General features: G+C 38.1%; 1 protein-coding gene across 5 annotated transcripts in view; it reads left to right on the top strand.

Moving 5' to 3' along the window:
• CABCOCO1 (ciliary associated calcium binding coiled-coil 1) overlaps positions 1–18,966 on the top strand; it is a 243,173-nt gene that overhangs the window by 186,932 nt on the left and 37,275 nt on the right. Inside the window, exon 6 of one of the 5 annotated variants that reach the window (XM_055140475.1) lies at positions 9,726–9,822. The exons of the other annotated variants lie outside the window; for them this stretch is intronic. Coding sequence (XP_054996450.1) covers positions 9,726–9,776 — 51 coding nt within the window. The 3' untranslated portion in view covers positions 9,777–9,822. Of the gene's footprint in view, positions 1–9,725; positions 9,823–18,966 lie in introns of those variants that run through there. 5 annotated transcript variants of the gene reach the window in all.

Consider the following 18,966-nt stretch of genomic DNA (forward strand, 5'->3'; position numbering starts at 1 on the left):
TTGGCTGCTGTAGATTCCCTTGAAAGTCAAGTTTAGAATGTGTTACCACATCAGTGTAAATTGACTCTAATCTTTAATAGGCCTTTTGTTTTTATAAGAATGAAACCTTTTGTTTCTCTAAGTATCACAAAGACCAACCACCCCCAACCTTTTTCCTATCTTCAAAATTTCATGACCCTCACTTCCCTCCCTCCCAAATGATAATGAATCAATTGGTCTATTCTGCACAAGAATAACCACACTCTAACTTAGTCTCTGAGCTCTTCTTACCCAAAACTCTCCCCTACTAATCCTTTTCACCCTCAAATCACCATAACACCACCCTTTATATAGCTCCTTCTACATAGAGTGATTTGCAAGACAAACTTTGTGGCTTTTAAAAGAATCAAATGTCCTCATTAAGGTCAATCTTTTAAAGTCCTTCAATTATTTTGAAATTCTTAAATCTGAAATTGTTCCTTGATTTGTCAGAAAAGCTGCCAGAAGCAATGTATCATTCAATAAATTCAACCTCTTTCAAAAATAGTAACTGAATTCTTCATATTGCCAACTCAAAGCTTGATTTCCTGAAGCCCAAGTACAAAAATACATTAAGCTCTGCTGGATTCAAATTGCATTTGGAGATCGTTTGCTGATATCTGCCAGTTCCCAGGACCCCAAGGCCTAAAACCAGGCCAGAGTTAGTATCTCATTAGGTGAAAAGTTTGACCAAATATAGAATATTAAGGATAGAGAGGACTTGAAAGATATCCTGTAACCCAACCCCACTTGTTTTACAGAAAGGTAAACTGTGTTCAAAAAGGTTAAGTGTTTTATTTAGTCACACAGCAACTTGGTGTCAAAAGTAATCAGAATTCTTTCCTTTAGGGTGCCCCGCAATCTTTTGCTATTCTAGATAGTAACAAGGCACCATCCAAGGAACAAGTGGAACCAAATTTTCAACACTTTTTCTTCTCTATAAAATGTTATAGGTTATATGTTAATGGCATACCCAGTAGCCATGTCCACACCATCTTATTTTCCCTCATTCAGAAAGAACTAAGAAAACCAGGATGGGGGTGGGGATCTAAATATTTTGAATATGAGTATCAAGTTTTATCAAGGCCATAATAATGAGTGGGCCAGAGAGATAACATAGGGGTTAAGGTGCTAAGCTTGCATGTGGTCTACCTCAGTTTGATCCACAGCACCATGTGGTTACCAAGCACTTCAGAAGCAACCCCTGAGGTGACCAATCCCTGAGGACCCCTGGAGAACCACTGGGTATGGCCCACACCCCCTACAAAGGAAGGAAGGAAGGAAGGAAGGAAGGAAGGAAGGAAGGAAGGAAGGAAGGAAGGAAGGAAGGAAGGAAGGAAGGAAGGAAGGAAGGAAGGAAGGAAGGAAGGGAGGGAGGGAGGGAGGGAGGGAGGGAGGGAGGGAGGGAGGGAGGGAGGGAGGGAGGGAGGAAGTTTTAAAAAAGATTTACAAATAAAGGCCATAACAATATTAACCTCATCAGAAGGAGGTATAGACTAGTAAATTTCTGTGAATTGGGTTGCCTATTGAAAACTTTCTCTGGACCAAAATACCCAACTTGCCAGTCCTGACATCTAAGGCAAGGTACTACAAAGAGGAACTAACGTATGTTCAGAGAGGACCTCTCTGATGAAGTGGCAATTGAACAGAGAACCAAAAGAGGTAATGGAGCAGTCTCTATGCATATCTAGAGAGAGCATAGTCTAAACAGTGAGGATGAATGATATAGTTAAATAAAGCATAATGAACAATAAGAAAAAGCATAAAAAAGGGGGTTGGGTTGGAAAGGGTGAGAAGCAAGCAGGTCTTAAAAACCAAGATAAAGACTTTGGATTTTACTATGAATAGAGCCTTAGAAAAGGAGAGATACAATATTATTTAATTTGCATTTATTAAGGATCTGTTAATACAATGAAAAATCTCTTTACACTCTATAGTATAGCTTTATATGAAAAATCAGAAGATAACAACTGTTAGCAAGGATGTGGAAAAATTTAAACATTCATACTTTCACTGTTAGGAATGCAAAATGAGGCTGTCATTTGAAACATAATCTGGCTGTTTTTCAAAAGGTTAAACATAGAGTTACCATATGACTCAGCAACTCCATTCAAGAGGAATAAAAAATGTTTATAAAAAAACTTGTGCACAAATGTTCATAACTGTATTTTTCATAACAGTAAAAATGGAACCAATGCAAAAATCTATCAAATGATAGATAAATAAAGTGTAGCATATATTTAATTAGAATTGTTATTTTTCATTGAAGATAAATCAAACTCTGTTATAGACACTGATACATAGGTGACTTTGCTAAATGAGAGAAGCTAGTCACAGAAGATAGTATATCATGTAATTTCATTTATATGGAATGTCCAAAACATCTAGAAGCTAGATTTTTAGTTACCTAGGAATAGGACTGAGTGTAGGAATGTAGGAGAAAATAAGTCAAAAGAGGGGGTGAAGAGATAGTACAACAGGTAGGATGCTTGGTTTGCATGCTACTCACCCAAGTCCTATCCCTGGGTACTCTGTATAGTCCCTTGAGACTTGCCAGGAGTGATCCCTAGTACGGAGTTGGGAATAAGTCCGGAGTACTGTGTGTATGACCCTCCTCAAAAAGAAAAAAGAAATCAAGGAAACATAAAACTGAATAAGAGTGGCATAGCTCTATAAAATACTAAAAACAGTAGAGTTGCACTCTAAAAATAGGTGAATTACACAAAAGGTGAAAGATACTACAGTCATTCTGTTACAGAAAATAAGATCAGATCACTCTATTATAAGGACCGCTGGGATCAGGCTATACACTTTTGAAAGAGCATCAAAACTAATTGGGAAACAAATGCAAAAATGGGATATAATGGTTGCTTGGACCAAAGAATATGTATAAAGGAAGGGGTAAAGTATTTCTATACCATTCCAAAGGTAAGTCAACATCTTTTGTTCTGGTGAGTTAAAGATGAATGTCAGAAACGAATGCTCAAATTCTGAACAACTGATAGGAGGAATTGTCATTGCTTTGAAGAGGCTATTACTGGAATAAAACATACTCGAGGGGAGGTTGCTATTCAGAATTCAATTTTGGTTATGTTAAATTCAAGATCTTGCTAGACATCCAAGTAGGAGTATTGAGTGGGCAACTCAATGCTGAATTCAAGCATTCAGGAATGAGATGAAAATTGGAAAATAAAATGTAAGTAATCAGCATTTAGATGTATAGTCTTGTTTTGTTTGGGGGCCACACACAGTGATGTGAGAGACCATGTTGTGCCAGAAACTGAACTGGGACTCCCACAAGTAGTGTGTATGCTTCAGTTCTTTGAGTCATCTCATTGGCCCACATTTAGATATTTTAAATATAAGATGAAATGACACTACCTAGAGAATAGGAGTAATATAAAATATTTTTTTAAAATCCAAAGTCTCAGTTCTGGAACATGTTAATACTTAAAAGTGTGGAAAGTTAGGAGAAAAAAAAATCAAAGGGGATGGAGACATGACTATCGAAGGAGAAAGAAAGCAGCTAAGTACAGTGTCTTGGAGCCAACGGAAACAAGTATTTCAATATTGGGGAAATAACCATTGTTGCTGAGTACCTCTTATAAATAAGATGAAGACAAAATTGATTGATGGACTTGAAAGTTTGGAGATTATTGCTGTGACCTTCAGAGTTGTAAAAGAAGCGACATTGAAGAGAAGCATAAGAAATTTTGTTTTACATATTTTCCCATAAAGTATTCTTTATTCTGAGAAAAAAAAATAAGTGGCATCTGTAAGAAGTGTGTCAAAAGATGTTCTCTCTCAGCATGTCTGTAGTATGACGGAAAAAAAAACCCAGATGAGTGAACATCAATGGGAACATCAATGATACAACTATAGTAGTTGTCTTCTCCTGAGTAAGCCGAAGAAATAGGATCTGGCAACTAGGAGTAGGTGCTATCCTGAGTCTCATGGGTGATCACCCTAATGTAAAAAGATAGGCCAGTGAAGGCAACACACATTTGGGTAAACATGAAAGATGGTGCTCATAGGCATAATCTTTTGAATGTTCCTCTATTAAAAAAAGGGGGGGCATTAGCTAGGAGTGAAGAATAGAAGAAAAGAGGAGGGGGACATTTTGAATAGGAAGAAGTAAAATAATCCTTTATAAATAAGGTAATGACCAGGTAGCTCAGATTAGTTGTTTGTAAGTGTTATTGTTAATCATGTGTGTTTTCGCCAGTCACATTTAACGCAAGGATTTAGAAAGAGAAAATTTTTCAAGGTTCAGGTATTCAATGGAGAATAATGAAGAGAGAGGGTGAGGCATTTGATGGAATGTAAGGAAATAATTTATAATAATGGCCCAGAAGCCTAAGCTGGTAAACTGAGAACAGAGAGAAATTAAGGTACTCTGTAAAGATAGTATAATAAATGGAGTATAGACCCGATGGGGAAGAGGAGATGTTAAGCCATTATCAGATATCACTGCTTATGCCTGAATTCATTTACAGGCACTTGTTAAATTGAATTAAATTTTAATGAATTAATATCATTGGCAAAGTTACATGGTCTATTAGTTTCCTGGGGCTGCTGAAACTGGGTGGCTTAAACAAAAGAAATGTATTATTTCACAGTTCTGGAGGCTAATAGTGTGAAATCAGGGTATTATCAGGGTTGATTCCTATTAGTGTTGTAAAAGAGCCTCTGTTTTAGTCCTCTCTACTTGCAGCCAATGTCCTTAAACATTCTGGACCTGTGGATGGCAAGCTGTGGCTTCGATAGTCTTCCCTCCGTGCACAGCTCTTTCTGTGTCCAAATGTCCCCTTTGTATACGGACACCAGCCATACTGTATCAGAGCCAGGCTTAATGACTTCAATTTAATCTGATACCTCTGTAGAGAACCTATTTCTGAATAAAAACACATTCTGAGGTCCTGGGGATTTATGACTTCAATAAATGTGGGGGGAAGGTGCATAGCTTAACCCACCATACAAGATATAAGTATAACATCTATTCTGAGAAAATAAACAAGCGGGTGTACCAGAAAAATAATTTTATCTAAGAGTGACCAAAATTGAAAATAAGCAAGCCAAAAAAATATATTGCTTTTACTTGTTTGATGTTTACAGAAAGAGAACACAAGTAACTCATTAACCTTCAAAGGTACTACTTTACTTGAAGCCAATATGGAGGTCGGGTGCAAAAGAAAGGGAGATGGAGATAGCAAACTAGCAAAATGACCTGAATGGTGGTCCAAACATGAGCCCAGAGCAAAGTCACACAAAGGTTTATAGCTAGATTGCCTCAAACAGGAATTAAAAAATAAATTCACTACCAGTACCCTTTGCTTTCTCAGAACTATATCTATGAAGCAAGATTTCACACTGCTTTCTTGGTGCATAAATGGCCACCAAAAGACTAAGGAAATATCTCTAAAGACTTAGGAAACTTAATGCTACCAATAGCTCAGAGTCAACCTCACCAGCATTTCTCTCTTAAAATTAAATACCTAAACACCTAACTTTTTTTAAAAAAAATTGAAATGTGTAGAAAGCAGATACCCATGTCTCAATTGTGATGACATGTTGTGCAAGAAGTTCTATCTGAATATGGGTTTAATAAAAAATATTGGACAATTTGTTTTATTGAACTTTAACAACAATGGTTATCAAAGTATGCTCAATGGACCTATGGACATGCTGTCATTTCAATGGATGAAAACTGATCCTGATCTAATTCATAGATATAACAATACCAACTATTTCATGGGGAATTAGGAGTCACTAAGATTTAGTTTGAATTTAAGTTAGCACATTAAAAGTTTATTGAAGATGTTAATTCATTGCTCTCCTAAAAATTCTGACTCCCACACAGTTCTTGGCAACTTTGCAAGCCTCAACAAGCTCATGCACACACAGCTAAAATCTTAACAATTTCTTAGATGATCCTTTGTTATCAATGTATAATCAATTTTGTCTCAGAATGGTTGTCTTGGATGCTTTCTAATTGCTACAATTATTTTTTAATGAAAAATTATTATGGTTATAACATTATTTAGTTGTCAATTGTTTGGAAAACCAAACACCATGTCATGTGTATAGTACATATTTGCTTTAAGTGTTTTTGTTCTAAAATTATACAATTATATTATTCATAGAAAAATTTTAAGTGTGTATTAATAAATGCATGTGTGTGCATAGGAAAATTCTTATGTGTAATTTTATAAGCACATACACTTATCCCAAAATTTTCTCACATACAAACATCTTTTGGTGATAAATATTTGTGTTTCTATTAAGCTTCCAATAAACTATCAAGTTAGCAGCATAATGTAATTATTGCATTATTTTATAGGTGTAGGTTTTATACTGTTTTATGATAGTCATGTGTATATAGATCTTGTCTTATAAAAGAAATAATAGTTTTTTTAATAAACTATAAAAAATAGATTACATTTTTCTATTTTTTTTCTCAGATTGTGAGAGACGAGGCCTTACTTTTAGATATGTGTTCCCTGTAGGGAGAATCTCAAACCTTCTTATTTCTGTGGTGTAGCAGCTTTAAAAAAGTTTGTTGGGTTAGGGCAGTATATTAAAGTGAAACAGTTAAGAGCAAAGACCTGTGTAAAACCTGACCACACACACACACACACACACACACACACACACACACACGCCAGGATATAATAACACAAAGCTTTTCAAACTACTTGAATTTTAACTTTCTCATCTATAACTTGAAAATATATCTCTCCCTCATAAGGTTGTTTGTTACTTAGAAAGAGAAAATAAAATGCTTAACTCAGAGTATAGCACTTTATGTGCACTCAGAAGATGGCAATACTCTTATTTCTAGAAGTATTATCAACCAGAATGGGCTGGATTATGCTGCCATAACAAAAAAACACAAAAGTTCTGGTTTGCAGCAACAAAGTTTTATTTTTTGAATTCATTAGATAACCACCAAAGGTCTGCTGTGGCTTTGCTCTAAGTTGTCACCATTCTGGGATCTAAACTGGAACATTGCTAGCAGTTGTGGCAGAGGAAAAAGAGATAAACTAGCTCTTAAAGCTTGAGTTCAGGTGTTATATATCATTTTAGCCCATATTTCATTGGCTAAAACAAAACATATGACCACTCAAAACTTTAACAAGTTGGAAGTGTATTACTGCCCTGAAGAAAAGGTACCACAAGGAAAATGGAATTCTTGGTGAGCAGTAATACTGTCAACCTGCCTATTATTAACTCAAAAACAAAATGAGGCATATAACTTGCCAAATGATTCATCTGAGGATTATTCACAGAACCGTGAGTTAAGAATGATATTTGGGTTTGCTTACTGAGGATACAATCTTTAGCCTTACTTTCTGGAGCCCAAGATCTGATCCAGCTGAACTATTCGAATGAAAAGCTATTACCACTGTAATGCAAGCTATATTTAAGAATAATCTCTAAATAGATGCTACATTTAAGGCAGCTATCAAATTTCTCTTATATGCAGGTCCAAGTATGAGATTACTTCAGCAACCATTTCACAAATGCTTAGATCAGTGAGTTCAGGCTGTACCCACTGCTATGAATTTGTTTCCAGTCAGATTATCCCCCTGCTGAAGTGAATTCAACATCTTAAATGCAGAGTTCACTCAGCCACATTTGGTCAACCAGACTGGACAACAGTGAAGTACTACTGGAGCTCAGTAGTTCTAGGAATCACCAGGCAGTGCTCAGGAGGCTATGCAGCTGTGGGGACAAACCCAGGACCTGTGAGGCCTTGGATGAGCCATTTCCCAACCTTCCATTTCTTTCTTTCCTCCCTGAAGTAATAGATATTTCTTAACCATAAATGTTCCCTAATAAATAACCATAAATGTCCCCTAATAAATGCTGAACTAACTTAAGCAAAGTAATGTCCACATTTTGAGATTTTTTTTCTTATATCCAAGGAGACTTGTTGTTACTGTTTTTGGCATATTGAATATGCCACTAGTAGCTTGTCAGGCTCTGCTGTGTGGGCGGGATACTCTCCGTAGCTTGCCGGTTGAACAATGGGATGACAGTGCTACAGTGTTACAGTGCTATATCCAGGGAACCAGACCCTGGGCATTGTCAGTCAGTTCACAACCTGAGAGTGGCCAGTAATTCAGTGGAAGGATTTATGAAAGGGAAAGCCTCCCAAGACCAAACTGAGCTTGAGAACAGATCTTTCCTAGGGCAAACCAAAACTTGAGCTTGAATTATTAATCAAATGCAAAAATCCATCTATGTTGACGGCTCCCCCTTCGGCCACTCAGACACAGAGCCACATTTTTTAAATGGTAAACTTGGGGGTCTGACATTTCTCAGGTGAGGCTGAATCATAAGAATGAAAGATTAAATTCCCCCCACATTCCCAGAAAACGTGACAAAAAATTGAAGTATCACCTTAACCCCACCTCCACTGGGGACCCAGACTACTGGAATGCACCTTCATGAAGTCTAGAGAATGTTGTAATTTCTCTTTAACAGATGAGATTTGGGCCCAGGGACATGAGGACACTTGGGTGGTGAGTGGAGCTCTGGTATCCTACTTACCTGTGAGAGTTTCTGACTTCAGCCACTCCTCTCTTGCATCAGAAACCATGTCACTGCTCTGTGGCTCCCGTTGTACTTACTTAATCCTTTCATTATTGAATTACTCTTTTCAACTGAATTTAAACTTAATTTTTACCTAAGCAATAACAGCTGTGGACTCATAGTTTTAATGTGGACTCACCGCCATTATTCTGACTGACATGCTTAACATAGCTTTAAATTTTTTTAACATGTTCATAAACCCCCAAAATTATATATGCCCAACTTTGGTGTGTTTATACCGAGCTGGTCACATACAGAGGAGGAGGTGACCTCTCTGTTGCGTGCTACCTCCAAATAATATGTGTGTGACTTACGTCTATCTTTGTGAAGACAATTCTGTCTTTGCCCTTCTCGCACCCTTTCTTCATTCATGACCCTGACCCAAACTTGAGTTTAGTTTCAATACAGAAGTACTTCAAATAATGGTATAACAATTTGTTTTCTCTAGAGGGCTTCTGTCTTTCTTTTTAAATGTTTTGCTCCTCTGAACACCACCCTATCAATTTATTTCAGCAGAAAATAGATGTCAGAAAACTCCTTTACGTACCTCTTGCAATTAAGACACAGTCATTCTGTGTAGACTCTGCTCATTTTTGTGTAGACTCTGCTGAATGAGACTAAGACTGCAAAATTTGATTTTAGTAGGAAGTGCCCTCTAGAGTTGTTCTACAGAAATAGGCAGATAGAGCCATGTTCTCTCCTATCAACTTCAGGACCCTTTGTGCTCCAAATGAATGACATTGGACAACTGCAATCCAAAGATAACCACTAGAATTAGGGCACACAAAGAACATTCAGCGCAAAGGTCTGGAGTAAGAACTATCAGAGAGGTGATGGTTGAGTAAATGGGGTTTTCCCTAGAGGACAAGGCAGCTCAATAAGTTTTATTTGTATTCTTATCATTCTACTAGTCTTGAATCACACAGCTGTGGATGCAAGTCACAACTCTACTGAAAATATGTTTCCTTCTCTGTATCTTGTCCTATTGCATCTGCAAAACAATTAAATAGATTAAGTAAAACTACATGGCACACAATTGGGTTCTTTATAAATGCCCTTTTTACATCGCTAAGTTTTAAATGGCCTTTTTCTCTGTACTTCCGTATTAGAAAAATCCTACCATTATTCAACTTCTACTTCAAACACTGCCTCTTCTATGATGCAATTATTTACTCAAAGACACCATTTTTTCTTCTGTGAAACTCCATTGGAATTCATCTGACCTTTCTACACTGCCTGGCTCATAATTGGTACATGTTGACTGAATTGAGTTAAATTTTTCCAATTCTGAATAAAGAAATTCTGGTGTGTGTGGACTACTATGCAACTACAAGAGAAGATGGTATCTCGAAGTTTGCTGCCACTTTGATGGCACCATGGTAAGTGAAACAAGAGGGAAAATGGCAGGTACTGGGATTATCTCACTCATGTAATATATACGAAAAAAGAACAGGGGAATTGGCAGTGTTGAATGTTTACAATTCTTAGCTTCTGACTACAAATCTGAAATTCCTAAGTAATGTGGGAAGAAAGAGGCTGACATAAGAACACTATTCAAATATGGAGGGTCTTGAGCACTTTGGTGGGAGTGAAAGTACTGTAATTTTTCATATAAAAACAATGAACACTAACACTGTTGTAACTGTATTGTTAAATTACTATAAAAATTGTAATTAAATCAAAAGTCATCCATTCAGACCCCTATTTCTCACTTCTATGTCCTCTTTTTATTCCAATTGCAAAAACAAAAAATTCTTGTCTGGGAAATGAGGAATGGCCCAGTAGTAAAAGCACCTTCTTTGCAAACATGAAGCCAAAATTTCCATCTTCAGGACTGCCCCACGAGTGCAGGGAGAATCCCATCTGGCAGCTCTCATATTTGGGAGCCCTGTCACTACAACAAAGCGTGCATTCCTTAACATACACCACAGCTAGGTGTAAGGAAACACAACTAAAGTAAGAGTGCAACCCCTCTAAGTACCACAACTAAAATTGTGTGAGCACCATAACCAAAATGTGTGGCCTCCAGCAAACACAACAGGAGCCTTAAACCCCTGGTGAGCACCACAACCAAGTAGGTGGACAACCTTTGACAATAACAACAAACAACCTTTGACAATAACAATAACAACAACAGAACCAGCTAAGAGGGAAAGGAAAGAGGAATTAATTTTTAAAAAATCATTAGTATCTGTCTTGACAAACTTATGAGGCAAGGCATGGACTTTTTCAAAAGGCTTATCTAATGGTTTGGATCAAAACTTCTTAAATTCTTTCGTTACGTGCTATTTCCCTCATGAAATACAACACAGGCAAGCACTGTCAGAAACACCTCTGATTCATTACATCTTTGATTTTTGAATTAATTTTTTGCTCTTTTGTGCATTCAGAGATATTTTTCTGTTGCCAAACTTTTTACAATGTCCACATTCAGTGACTTTGCCTCATCTGGGGTTGTGACCCGTAGTTTTAGAAGCTAAGATTTAGATAATTAAGCTATTATGGGTTTGATCTCAAGTCTAAGTGTGTGCTTCTACTCTCTGTCAGTATTGTTTCATATTATTCTTTTTACCTCTCTTGACATAATACATAACTACTGAACCATACAACTATCATTCATGATCATAAACTCATGTGATATGTCAACATATAGAATAGACTTTGTGAGACTGGGAAAAATGGCTCAAGAAGTACACAGGCTTAGCAGGTGTGAGGCTATGAGTTTGATTTCAGGAAACACATGGCTCCCAGAACCCCTGGGAGTGGCCCTGATGGCATCCAAACATCTCCCTGCTCAAAAACAGGTCTTATCATCACAAATAGGAAGTGATTCCTATTTTTTTTTTTTTTGCTTTTTTGGGTCACACCCAGCGTTGCTCAGGGGTTACTCCTGGCTCTGCACTCAGGAATTACTCCTGGCAGTGTGGGGGGAACCATATGGGATTTTGGGAATTGAACCCGGGTTGGCCGCATGCAAGGCAAATGCCCTACCCACTGTGCTATCATGCTAGCCCCGTGATCCCTATTTTTTTTAAAAAAATAATACTTTTAGTAAAATTTGTTCCTAGACTTTACTCTCAAGAGTTTGCATAACAGCTGAGGGCAAAATTCATAGACATCTAATAATAAACAATGACAGGTATAATGAGGCTGTGGTGGAAATATATATATAGCAGGCTATCCTAATCCCAGCCTTTTTATCCCTTCCATTCTCATCCCAGTGCCTATAACCTTTTTGGTGTAGCTCTAATGTTATCTTCTGCTTGAACATAAAACAAGTAGAGGAAGAAGTGCGTATTATGTTAGCATAGACAGATTTTCCTAAGTAGATCATTTTATCCTGCGTTGGGATCCTAAGGGTAAGTCTTCACATGCTTCACCTTCATAGTCCAAGGACTCCCAATACACAACCAATACACAACTTTATGAAGTAAACAAAGGGTCTTCTCCCTTTTCCTCACAGACTATATATACTTAAAGAATCCTAACCCATGAATAGGAAACTCTGTAACAGAAATATAGAATAGCAGGGAAGGTGCTTATCATGCACGCACACCAGCACTGATTTGAATTCCCAGCACCATATATGGCCCCCAAAAACACCTCCCACCACACACAAGGGTAATCCTGGAGCACAGAGATATAAGTAACTCCTGAGGGCCACTGGGTATGGCCTGCAATCAAACAAAAATAATAAAAAATACTATTACTGCCTCTTTTCAGTCATATACCCTTTCATAAAAGGTAAACACTTGTGCTCCAAAGATATCAAGAGTTTCACTGTATCACACTGTCATTGTCATCCCATTGCTCACCGATTTGCTCAAGCAGGCACCAGTAACGTCTCCATTGTAAGACTTGTTGTTACTGTTTTTGGCACATCGAATACACCACAGGTAGCTTGTCAGGCTCTGCCATGCAGGCAAGATACTCTCAGTAGCTTGCCAGGCTCTCAGAGCGGGGCGGAGGAATCGAACCTGGGTCGGCCGCATGCAAGGCAAATGCCCTACCCTCTGTACTATCGCTCCAGCCTATCAAGAGTTTAGCACATAAATTTCAGCTTTATAATTTCCTTGTTAACTAAGGTTGTATGCGCAGATTATGCCATGGTAGTTATCTTAATCTGGAAAGTCTGAGCACTTTTTAGACTGCTAATTCTGTTATTTTCACCATGTTAAATGCCAACCTAATCCCTCTCTTCATATAGAACCTGTTGCTTCTGACCAGATATTTGGTTCTTTATCTTGGGCACCATGCATAAACAAAGCTATGTGTATTGTTCTGAGGGACGGGGAATGTGCATGCCTTTGTTTATTTGGGAAATGTAAGAGCTGTGGGGTTTTAATTAGCCTGCGCTTGTAGAGATCAATTTGTAAAACAAAAATATTAATAAAAACTCAAGCACTATTTTTTTATTACTAGAATATTACAACTTGAAATCCTAGCATTCTACAGCTTTAGAGCTGGAGCAAACAACAGAGATTAGGGAGACTAAGCCCCTCACTTGGAGATGTGACAACTGATTCCAGAGAGGTAAAATGACATGCAGCATGATTGATTTAGAGTCTGGGTTTAGAGGTTAGAGTGAGAGCACAGAGAGTAAGGTACTTACCTTCTTCGTTTATGTTTTGTTTGTTTGGTTGTTTTTTTTTTTTGCTTTTTGAGTAATACCTGGTGATGCACAGGGGTTACGCCTGGCTCTGCACTCAGGAATCACTCCTGGCAGTGCTTGGTGGGACTATGTGGGATGCCAGGGACCTAACCCGGGTCAGCCGCATGCAATGAAAATGTCCTACCCGCTGTACTATCACTCTGGCACTATTAGTAAGATACATATCTTGCACATAGCTGACCCAAGTTTGATCTCCAGCATTGCATTAGATTCCCCAAGCACTGCCAAGTAAATCCTGAGTGCAGTCAGGAGTAAGCCCTGAAACCCTCAAAAACAGAGTTTGGGTTCAGGTCATATAGAAGTCCTTGATTAAATCCCAGAACCACAGCATATAGTATGATCTTGACAAGATACTTGCTATTTCTGATTTTCAGTCCTCATCTGATAAAAGAGGACAGTGACAGAGATTTGAAGATTAAGTGGCAGGATATATACAAGTCTTTGGCAGATTATAAATAATCCTTAACATTAACTTTGGGGGGAGAGGGGAGGATACATTAGGTGGTACTCAAGGGCTATTCCTGGTGGTGCTCAAGCATGGTAGTGCTCTGGGACCAAATACAACCTCCAAGATTCAAGCAGGGATATGTCCAACTGCCTTACCGCCTGTACTCTCTTTCTCTCCAGCCCTTTAATGTTAACTTTGTCATCACCACAATCACCATCATGATCAAGCTCACTGTCTAAGGTCACACAGCCTATCTACATAAACAAATACAGGTATGTATAAGAGAGTGCTTGTTCTTGCTTAAACTAACACTCTCTTACACATACCTGTATTTGTTTATGTAGATAATAAGAAGCAAACAAACATTTCATTATAGTCTCGTCCCAATAATCATATGGTACAAATTAGGTTCCAAATCAAGTTTTACAATAATTCATTGTTTTCAAATGCTGATTGAATCTTCCAGTAATTGCACATTGTACATTGTTACAATCTGGAAATGTAGTTCACTTAACATGAATCTTTTCTTGTCCTAAATGTGTAGTCATTCAAGAACTATTAATGATTTACCATGATGTTTTACTTTGAAGAAAACAGAATCTTTAGGATGTTTAACTAGAATTCATTTACCCTTCCCAAAGGTCCTAAATTAACAAAACACTATGCTTTCTGTGGTTTGATCCAAATGGATAATCCATGACTCAGAAAAATATTGTTTCAGAGCATGACATGCAGATGCAAAATTCATGGTTGTTTGTTTATAATCTGGGTTCTTTTCATGACTGCATTTACTATAATTAGAAGACTGGCTATTGTCACAAGGGGTTGCAAGCACCAAATTGGCAATGCCCTATGTGAAAATGCCAGAGAAATGATTAATATCATTTTGCTGAGTGGCTGGAAGCCATAGACACCCAACACAACTCACTGTCTTAAAAAGAAGGAAAAATAATGATATTCCAGGAGAGGAAAGAACTGGGACCCAATAGAAAAAACGTCTCTACTAGCCTTTCATTGGAATAGTGGGAGATAAGAAAAAAGGACCATGTAGAAATCTAGTCTGGAGCAGTGAGGTATTTCAAGTGGGGGGGGGCAGATTTATGATTTCTGAGGCTCAAAATTTATATAATTGAGAGAGTCTGTTTAACTAAGAGAATACAAAACTGGGATTAACAATTACTGGAACTTCTCTCAGGGTCTCAGAAAACCTGCTCATCGATTTGGCACCAGTAACATCTCCATTGTGAGACTTGTTATTGTTTTTGGCATATTGAATACACTACAGATAGCTTGCCAGACTCTGCTGGGCAGGCGGGATACTCTCGGTAGCTATTCAGGCTCTCTGAGAGGGACAGAGGACTAGAACCCAGGTCGGCTGCGTGCAAGGCCCTACCCGCTGTGCTATCTCTCCAGTCCCTAGAAAGTAAAATTCTTTACCATGACTCCAGTGAAATTTAAGCTTCACTGGTGTCATGGTAAATTTGTTCTTTTTTATTTGATAGTTTATATTTTTTTCACATTGGTAAAATTAAACACACCGCCTAAGAGCCTTAGCTATTGTGGAATCATGGGTTGACCATTTATAGCTATGTCACCTTGAGAAGTGTCTTCACTTCTCTGTACCTTACATTCACCAACTCCTAAAAAAAAAAGAATCAATGTTATATAGTCATGTAGTTCTTTAAAATGCTTGTGCATCACAAGGAAATAATCAGTATTTGTAAGGACTCAATGAATAGCATTTGTTTTATTTCCTATGTAAATTTTAGTCCTATGAATACTTTTTCAATAAAGTTTCTTCCTTCAAAATGACTCCTTGATTATTTAAGAATCATGATTTTCTTAGTTTATGCCTCTTATTTTTCTTTTCTACTGCCTACCTTATTCCACTCTTTGATTTTACCTAAAAGTGAGGAAGAAGAAATAGAATTCGAATCAGCCAATTCTTGTCGCTGGAAAATCAAAATTAAAAGTTAGTGTTCTATGTACTCAGTGCCTAGACTAGCAGACCAGCTATTCTGTGTCCACTGTTGTTGCAATGTAAGGGGACCATTTTCTGTAGGGCTGAAATTGGGCTAGGGAAAGCTCAGGGATGGAGACTGGGCATATAAAGTTAGGCAGCCTTCACTGGTGCCCTCTCGGAGGAGGGTAGGTTGAGTTTCCCTCTCCACCCCAAGCAGAGCCCCGGCAGCTGAAAACCTCCAGAATCCAGCTACAGCCATGCCCAAGGCCACTCTCCATATGCTCAGATGAGCCTCATCCATGAAGGAACCGACAGAGGAACCCAGGTATGCGGGACCCGTGGCTGAGATCTCCAATCTTGCTCAGATCGGGGCTGGGCCTCCTCCACCAGATCCCCAGTTTTCCAGTAGCTTGGCAGTCACACCCACAAACTCCCCCTGGTGCCATATAATCTCATCAACGGCCAAGATTCAGAGGCTATAAAACAAAGCTCCCAGAAGAGAGTGACACAATTTTTCCTGGAGCATGTGGCCACAAATGTGGTCGCATGACCTCTTAATTTTTTAATTTTTTTCCCACATGGCAGAGCCTGGCAAGCTACCCGTGACGTATTTGATATGCCAAAAGCAGTAACAACAAGGTGCTCTTCATGTTCCTGGAGCAAGTAGATGCCATTGGGCTACTCTAGCACGTGACAGGGACAGATGAAGACGTTACTGGCGCCCCTCGAGTAAATTGATGAACAACAGGATGACAGTGTTACAGTGACAGTGATGTAAACCCCAAATGAAGCTCAAAGTATTCTTTTGCTTTCCTGAGTAGGTGGTTAGGAATAGATACAAAGGCTAAGGTAACTATAAGAAAGTGTGCAAAAAAATATCAACAATTTGGGGACTGGAGAGATAATATAGCAAGTAAAGTGCTTGGCTTTCATGCAGCTGACCCTGGTTCAATCCTTAAACAGTGAATTCTTCCAGGAGTGATTCTTGATACAGAACCAGGAGCAACCCCTGAGCAAAGCCAAGAATTTCTTGACTATTTGATATACTATCATGAGGAATGCTGAGATCTATTAGAAATGCATGATGTGGATATGGCACAGGAAATTTTACACTGTACAAGACATAGCTTCTATCTGAAATCTCTTCTGAGAATTTAGAGCATTTTTCACTCTATCAAACCACTATTTTAGGCAACCCATGACTTTGATCATCAGAACTAAGAAATCCTTGTAATGTAAAAACAGTTCCAGAGGATGGCTCAGTGACAAAAGTGCCTGCCTCACAAGTGTGAAGTGTTTGAATTCCATCTCCAGCCCATGCATATGCATGGAGCATGATTCTGGTAGCTCTGCTCTAGGACCCCCAACCATTATAAGAAAGTGTGCAATCCCCAGCATAGCACAGCCAGGGTTGTGTCAGTAGCAGAACCAAAAAGAAGTGTGAATATCACCCCCAGTGAACTGGTGTGTGAGCACCACAGTGATCCCTTTAGCATTCTACAAAAAGAATGTAAGTGAGCACTCTTCTCCCAAATATGCATTCATGCAACAAAACTAAAAGTGTGTGACCTTCAGTAAGCACGATAGTCAAGGGTATGAGTATCAGAAACCATGTGTGTATGTGTGTGTGTGTGTGTGACCCCTAGTCATTAAAACAATAATAAACAGAAATGGGAGAAGTTTTTAAAGAAATAAAATCAATCAGTTTTTAAAGCATATGCTAATATTTTAAGTAGTTGTTGTTGATAACAACCAAGAACATCTTGCCTGGTTCTCTTCTATTGTTTTATTGTATATCTACTTGGATATCCCAAATCTCCTTTAAATGCTGCATTTTTTGAAATTTTCTTTTTCTAAAGTTGTTCATAACAATTGATTACATTTAATGTTCAAAAACCAATCAAATGTGTTCCCACCACCATATCATCAATGTTTACATCATGAACCCCAAACCCTGCCTCCAAAGCAGAAATGAAGTAATTTATTTTGTATTGCTTTTATGAATAATCTGTTAAAAATGATCCAAAAATGTTTTCTTAGAGGAAAGTACGTGAAGATTGTTGTATTTCACCCAGGAGCCATCTAGCCCTTGTAGAAGAGATTAGTAACATGTTGTTTAAAGGTTGAACCAATCAACCCTAAGATTGGTTGCCTGTACTTTAAATCCCATCAAATGTGATGTGCTACTCTTGGTATATCAGTGGTGTAAAGTGTGAGATGTCCAGGAATAGACTCACTCCTGGGTTAGGCTGGTTCGAGTGTGCGGAGAGCAGCTGTAAGTGGTTGAGTTCTGGAGGTTTTTGGTGCTGGGGCTGGCTTCGTTGGGCTGGGGAGGGGCCTCACCTACCCTCCTCTGGGTTCCCTCAGATGAAACAGCTTGTCACGGGGTCTGGAGACATCTCTGTGGCATATTGTTCTGTGCTCTCTTTCGAAAGATTTATTGTTGAATCTCTAATCACTGCATTTTTTAACAGATTTTATGTTGATTCTGTGTTGAAACATAGGGAAAAAATACAAATTTATTATTTAAGTGAATTTTAAATTGGCTATCTTCTAAATATTAGTTTTGCATTATTTATCTCCCCTGCCACTAGCCTTGTTAATAGGTGATCATTAAATATTCCCAATGAATTAATAAAATGTATTTTATATCAGCCTTCCCATTGTAATACGCACTTCTAAAGGACACATGATGCATTGCTTATTGTTTGCTCCCTTATTATTTGTTTCCATTCCCATTGATTGGTATAGTATCTAGTACATAGTAAGAACTCTATAAATATTTGTTAAATGAATGAAGTATTAATGGTAGAACTGCCAACCTTCATAGCCTCAAATTTCTTCTGCTATCTGTAAAGGCCTCTTGCTACATAAATCTTTCATATCAGTCTATTACAGTGTTGGAGAATTTTTCATTTAAAGAGCTCGCAAGTGAATATTTCCCATAAAGTGAAATGGCCTCCTATATTATCATATTACTCACTAATTTCATAAGTACTATTTGTTGAATTCCCCCAGCTAGCTTCCTCTTTGCTTTTCACTTTTGCTGCTACTGTCTGCTTTGCTTCTCATTTTGTGGAAGCCACAGGCAGCCATCAATAATGAAAACTTCGTCACAAAGAAATATATTCCTTCTGAAACAAACTCTCTTCTTGTAATCCCACTGTGGCAAATCTTTCCTGACCATCTGAAGTGCCCTTTCTGACTGAAGGAATTTCCATTTACCACCTCCAGTAAGTACCTTTATAGATCAATGACTCAGCAACT

This window comes from Sorex araneus, chromosome 5 (assembly GCF_027595985.1).
Source record: "Sorex araneus isolate mSorAra2 chromosome 5, mSorAra2.pri, whole genome shotgun sequence".
Taxonomy (NCBI): Eukaryota; Metazoa; Chordata; class Mammalia; order Eulipotyphla; family Soricidae; genus Sorex; species Sorex araneus.